The 6,000-nt window shown below is 40.4% G+C and overlaps 1 protein-coding gene across 2 annotated transcripts in view; it reads right to left on the bottom strand.

Moving 5' to 3' along the window:
* LOC109269136 (probable maltase-glucoamylase 2) overlaps positions 1-6,000 on the bottom strand; it is an 86,647-nt gene that overhangs the window by 67,028 nt on the left and 13,619 nt on the right. For both annotated transcript variants that reach the window (XR_008420158.1, XM_053896769.1), the window contains exons 4-7: positions 2,874-2,994; positions 2,658-2,767; positions 1,958-2,112; positions 936-1,107 (exon numbers count right to left, since the gene is read on the bottom strand). Coding sequence is in view for 1 of the 2 variants with exons in the window: in XM_053896769.1 (XP_053752744.1) it covers positions 936-1,107; positions 1,958-2,112; positions 2,658-2,767; positions 2,874-2,994 (558 nt within the window). In the remaining variant the exon portion in view is untranslated. The remainder of the gene's footprint in view (positions 1-935; positions 1,108-1,957; positions 2,113-2,657; positions 2,768-2,873; positions 2,995-6,000) is intronic.

Genomic DNA, 6,000 nt, shown 5'->3' with positions numbered 1-6,000 from the left:
GATGCTTAGCATTCCTTATTTGTCAGGGTCCTTGAGCAAGCATTTTAGTGAATGTGCTGGCCATTGCTTTTTTCTCTCTGTTTCATTCAGTAAGTAAGCTCCCTTCCTTGCATCAGATAGTGGTAGGTGGGCCAGTTAATGGGTTACTTAACCTGCACCTCTTGCACAGATTTGGGAAACATTACAAGCACAATGGAGGCCTCAGGACATGCTCTACAAAGCAATGCTGCTCAAAGCTTGTTCACAAACTGGTACCTCCCCACACGCTTTACTGTTTAAGTCAGCAACAAGGAAAGTACAAAAATCAAGAGAAAGAGTTCAGGAACTCGTACAGCAATTTAAAAGAGTGATTTTATATCTGTTCAATTTAAACATATATTTTTTATGTCTTTGAGTAATCCTATTTCATTTTCCTAGGATTAAAGAGAGAGAGAGAGAAAGGAACTGATCCTTCACTACAGATAAGTTGAGAGACACTGCCCCGGAACAGCTTTAATATGCATGTGGGTCCCAGTGGGCCTTGTAAAAATGCAGATTATGGTTCAGTAGGTCTGAATAATTTTAAAGCTGCTAAAAGAAGTATTTTTTAGTCCACAAAGTTCTACGGAGGATAGCTCCTGCCGAAGCTCTCCCCTAGATACAACTCAATTATGAAAGACGGAGTTATTTTGCAGAAGGATTTTCTAATATATATTAGGCTATCATACAGTCATTAATTATATCTTCCCTTAAAAGGGAGATTTTCAAAAATGGATTTATTACTAATCATGAGTTTATAAGCCTCAAGAACAAGTATTCTCCCACACAAACAGATCTAACTCGGGCAAAATAATATATGGATGTAACTCTGTGGGTTGCTTGACTCTAGGTCACGTTCTGGAAAGGAGAGAAAGATTCCTTCCTGTGAGCAACAGGCAGGAGGAAGGGGAGCTCACCTTGGTGGGGGCGGCATCCCGAGTGAAGATGGGCCAGGTCTTCCAGGTCAGGTTGTGGTGGTACTGCTGATGCACGTGTTCTCCCAGCCCATACACGGAGGTGCTGGGCAGTCGGAAAGACAGCTGCAGGTACTGATGGGCGAACTGCAGGGGCCCGATGCTCGTGTCCAACCTGGGCCATGGGGCAAGGACGAGAGTCACCAACCAGCTATCTCTGCCGGGAAACTGTCTGCTACTCTCCCTATCGACTTCGAGAACAGTTGTTTTGTGCATGTTCTCATTCACTTTCATACTACCTTTGAAGGTCCTTCTAGGGGGTCTCTGATTCTTTATTTCTAGAGGAGCGTAGCACCGGAGACGTGACACCAGAAGCTCAAGTTGATGACTGGAGGAAGAGAGCAGATACAACCTTACGCTTGCGTCTGCTTCTTGCCAGGCACTACTCTGGATGCCTCCAGAATGTATCTCGGTACACAGAGCAACAGTGGACATTATGATTCCCTTTCTACGGACGTGGAAACTGAGGCTGACGTGAGATACTTTGTCCAACCTCACAAAGCTGACTGGTGGCTTGTTGATGCCAGAACTTGAATACAAATTTTACTGACACGAATCCTTGTATTTTCTCCAGTACAGTTTATGATTTATGCTCAGGTCACCGTTAGGCTCTTCATGGCAAGTTTCTCAGGACATAAAAATTTAGAATGCTAGACAGTGAAGTTGAGTTGCAAAGTGAATGGTAATCCAAAACGATGACATTTCCTACTTCAGAATGTATATTAACTGCAAGTGTTTTTATCTAACTTAGCACACCAGCACATGTATTTTTTAGTATGCTGTGCTCTGCAGTCATGACAGATGAACAGTGTTAATGATCTACAGTAAAAGCTTTGACATTTTGTTGAGGTCCAAATATCTTCCCAAATCATACTTCTCTCATTACCCACCCCAGTAAGTCAGAGTGAATGATACTGAGACTATATATTCATTCAAAGATACACAAAGAGTGTTGAAAAGCTCACAAGATTCTTTTGTTGCTGGTCCGTATGATCTTGAAGCTGAAGGGCTCATTAATGACCTCTACGTGATAGTTCAAATTAGAGGTCTTAGGAGTCCTATCAAGCAAGTCAATATTTTCAAGGGTGACTTCATAGCGTTTGCTATCCATATCAGTGATCTATCAGAATAAAAAGAGAAAAAACAACTCCAGATAAGACCACTTCTGGGGCACCTGGGTGGCTCAATCGGTTGAGTGACTGACTGTTGATTTCTGCTCATGTCACGATCTCTCGGTTCATGAGTTCAAGCCTCATGTCGGGCTCCGCACTGTCAGCACTGCTGGGATTCTCTCTCTCTCTTCTCTCTCTTTGTTCCCCCTCCCACCCATTCTCCCCCCTCCCCCAAATAAATAAATAAACAAATAAGCTATAAAAAGATAATTTCCTTGTGGAGCTATGAAGGATTTTCACTCTCAGTGAGAATAGCTTCTAATTCTTAACCCTGTGTTTCCTGATTTATGAGAAAAAAAAAGATCACCCAATCATATGTCCCCCACAAAATACAAAAGAGCCTACCCAACCCATTGGGAGATTCCTGCAGAGGGAAACAGAGGCATGTTCTGCCTCCATACCTCTATGCAGTGTCTAAAGGAGAATGAGCTGAAACCAGAGTAGGGGCATGGCATTCTTCAGAGATGTATTCAAAGGTAACCACAGAACCAACCTTAAAATGAAAACGATTGGATGTCTGATAGTCAGCCGCGAAGAGGGCGTCAGGGACATCATATCCAAACTGAGATGGGGATGGTAGCCTTTTCAACTTGGCGGTAAACCCTGGGGGGGGTGGGGGTGGGGAGGCAGCTTTTAGCCTTTATTTTGCAGTTAGCTTATCTGAGTCATCAAGAGTTGTTCTCTGGGACCTCATTAGGGCAGTACTCACCTGTTGTATCATTCTGTCTCTTGTCGACTTTATAGCCCCAGTTCCTAGGGAAGAAGCACTTCGGGGCACCTGTATGTGTCACAGGCTTCCAGCAGCATTTATATACCCATCTGCAGACATTCTGTAACAATGGCACAGTGTTAGCATTGTATGAAATAAAGCAAAGAAAGTACTGTCTAAGAATAATAATCAATTTTATTCCAAGAAGAATTTAACAGTTTAAGACAAGAATTTACATTCAGTCATATGTTCATTCTTCTTTTATTCACACATTTATCCAGCCATCCAATATGGATTTATTACCTACCAGACAAGGAGATGATAATACATATAAATAAGACATAGTTCTTGCCTTCAGCAAACTGACATCATAGTCTAGTAGTAATGCAGACAATTCCAGTACGAGAGGAGTACTCGACAGAATGTGCCCAGGGGCTGAGGGAACATACACATCAGCCATTGAACACAGCCTAGAAGGCTGCAAGTGGGGTGGGGAGGGCTTCCAGGTAGGTGAAAGATGAGTCCAGTCCTAATGCACCAAGAGGGGTTAGATAAGTGAACAGTGGAGCAGTATTCCAAGCAGAGAAAGCAGCAACGTATGACAGATTCATAAAAACCACAAGTTCATTGTACCAAGAACACTAAGAGAAACAAGGCTGGAGGCACACAATACTCATACCACAAGTGAGCTGGATGTCAGACCAACAAGCTTAGACTTTCTCATGAGGAAGAGTCATGGAAATGACTAACAATATGGCATAAAGAAATGCATTTCTAAGATGTAAGAAAAGGAAAGCAAAGGAAAATAGAGATTAAGATAGAACTAGGACAGAGGGTGATGAAAATATTCACAATGTCCACAAGGTAAAAATAAACCATGTATGGCTTCTCAGAGTGGTTTGATTATGGATTTTTGAAATGATTATCCTTTGGTGAGATGTTTTTTCTATAGGTCCCACAACTTTAAGATTAACTTCCATAAAAATGGTTTTGTTATAATAAAGAAATAGAATAGATGGTAAATTGTTGAAATAAACATAGGCATCCACCTCTTCACCCAACTAAATTTACATGAAGTGACAGAAGTATCATTAAGAAAAGAATGCAGGGGCACCTGGGTGGCTCAGCTGGTTAAGCATCCGTCTTCAGCTCAGGTGATCTCAGGCTTCGTGAGTTTGAGCCCGCGTCAGGCTCTGTGCTGACAGCTCAGAACCTGGAGCCCGCTTCAGATTCAGTGTCTCCCTCTCTCTGCCCCTCTCCAGCTCATGTTCTGTCTCTCTTTCTCTCCCAAAAATAAATAAACATTTCAAAAAGAAGAAAGAAAAGAATGCAAAACCACTACAAAACAATCAGCTATAATGAAATATGGCTGACCAGAGACACAGGAAGTAGATTTTATCAACTCTAGGGAAAAACGTATTCATAGCTTAAAACACAAGAGGAGAAAAAAACTGGCTAATCTAAGCCAAGTCAATGTGGAGAAGTAGAAGAGAACTGGGGGCATAGTTTTGGATGATTAATTGGGAAGCTCCAGTATGAACACTTAGCTGCCCAATCTGACATTCCTTACAGCTATTGGTAAGCTCTGGCTAATTGGTGGGCATCCTGAAGTATTTGTTCATAGGTTAAGGGAGTTAGGAAAGATGCTAGGAGCTGGAAGCCATGGCAATACACCAGTTAATAAGCCAGCCCCCCTTATCGTGAGACAAGTACCCACATTCTCTCTGGCAGTCCTTTCTTTCCCTCCCAAATACTCAGTGCGAGCCAAGGTAAATAGGGCAGGTGGTCATAGATAATTAAATACAAAATGACAGTCGAGAACCACCAAACATGAGAGAAACCAACACCAGGGTAGGTACCAAAATTAGAGAGCAAATTAGAAAAGAATATATATATATATATATATATATATATATATATATATATATATAGTATAATTTGTGTTAAAACAAAACAAAGATATTAATATATGTGCATAATATATAAAAATATATTCATAAAGAAAGTACTGCTTATGTATTGATAATCAATTTTATATGCAAATATAATCATAAATATATGCAAAAGCACAGAAAGATCAAGAGAAGGATACACACCACGTTATTGACTTGATTCTGGGAAGTGTCTCTGGAGGTAGAGAGAACATTATGAATAAGGAATGACTTTCCCTCTTTACTCTGTACGTAACTATAATGTCTCCATCTTTCTTATTAAAGAAATGTATCCAGTATAAATTTTGTGATAAAGAAAAACAAAATAATGTCACAACACTACTTGTTTGGAAAAGGTATCTCAGATGCTAACGTCTGATGTAATTGCTATGAGAAACCACGCCATGAATACAGCTTAAATCAATGTTTCATGTCTATCATAAACAAAGCAATCACATCATAACCATAAAATATTCTTAAATGTGCCTACTAATTCTCCATATATACAGTTGATATTGCTGCCCCATCCTCTCCAGATAACCATCAACATAAGCTGGAGGGGGATCAGTGGAGAGTTTGTGAGTTCTGGATAACCTCCAGACAACTGATACTCCTAAGTCCGAGGCAGACATTCAGTGCCTCTGCTACCTCTGAAACTGAGGTTGGTAAAGTCCAAAAGGTCAGTTTCACTGCCATAAACTGTTCCAGAATCTATAGACCTGTATAAAAAGCAATAAGATAAGAAATCCAATACCCTCAGGTAAATACAGTATTTTTGAATGCAGTCTGCCATAACATCTCTACTTCAATTTTAAGCCATTCCCAGTATTGCAGGTACCAAAGGTCAAATCTTTGACATAGATACATCTCCTTCTTTTCCATTTCCACTGCCACCACGAACAGTAATACAGACCTTCATAAACTCTTCCCTGGTCTACAGTGGTTGACTCATGACAAGCCTCCCTTTCTCTTTTCTTCTCCTAACACCAAACTTTCCCAAAGAGTATTCACCAGTTATCTTCCAAATAGACTTTTATGCTATTTTCCACTCAAATTATTGACTAATAACACTTGAGAATCAACTTGGAAATTATGTAATCCAACTTCCATTTAATATAAGGATTCTTTCAGCAGTGCTTCTGAAAGATGCTTAAGTTCCGTGAATGATGTGTTCTAACTTCTTCCAAAATCAGAAA

This window comes from Panthera pardus, unplaced genomic scaffold (assembly GCF_024362965.1).
Source record: "Panthera pardus isolate Hobbes unplaced genomic scaffold, ASM2436296v1 HiC_scaffold_8, whole genome shotgun sequence".
NCBI classification, from domain to species: domain Eukaryota; kingdom Metazoa; phylum Chordata; class Mammalia; order Carnivora; family Felidae; genus Panthera; species Panthera pardus.
The sequence above is the reverse complement of the archived record's forward strand: the minus strand, read 5'-3'. Positions and strand labels throughout refer to the sequence as shown.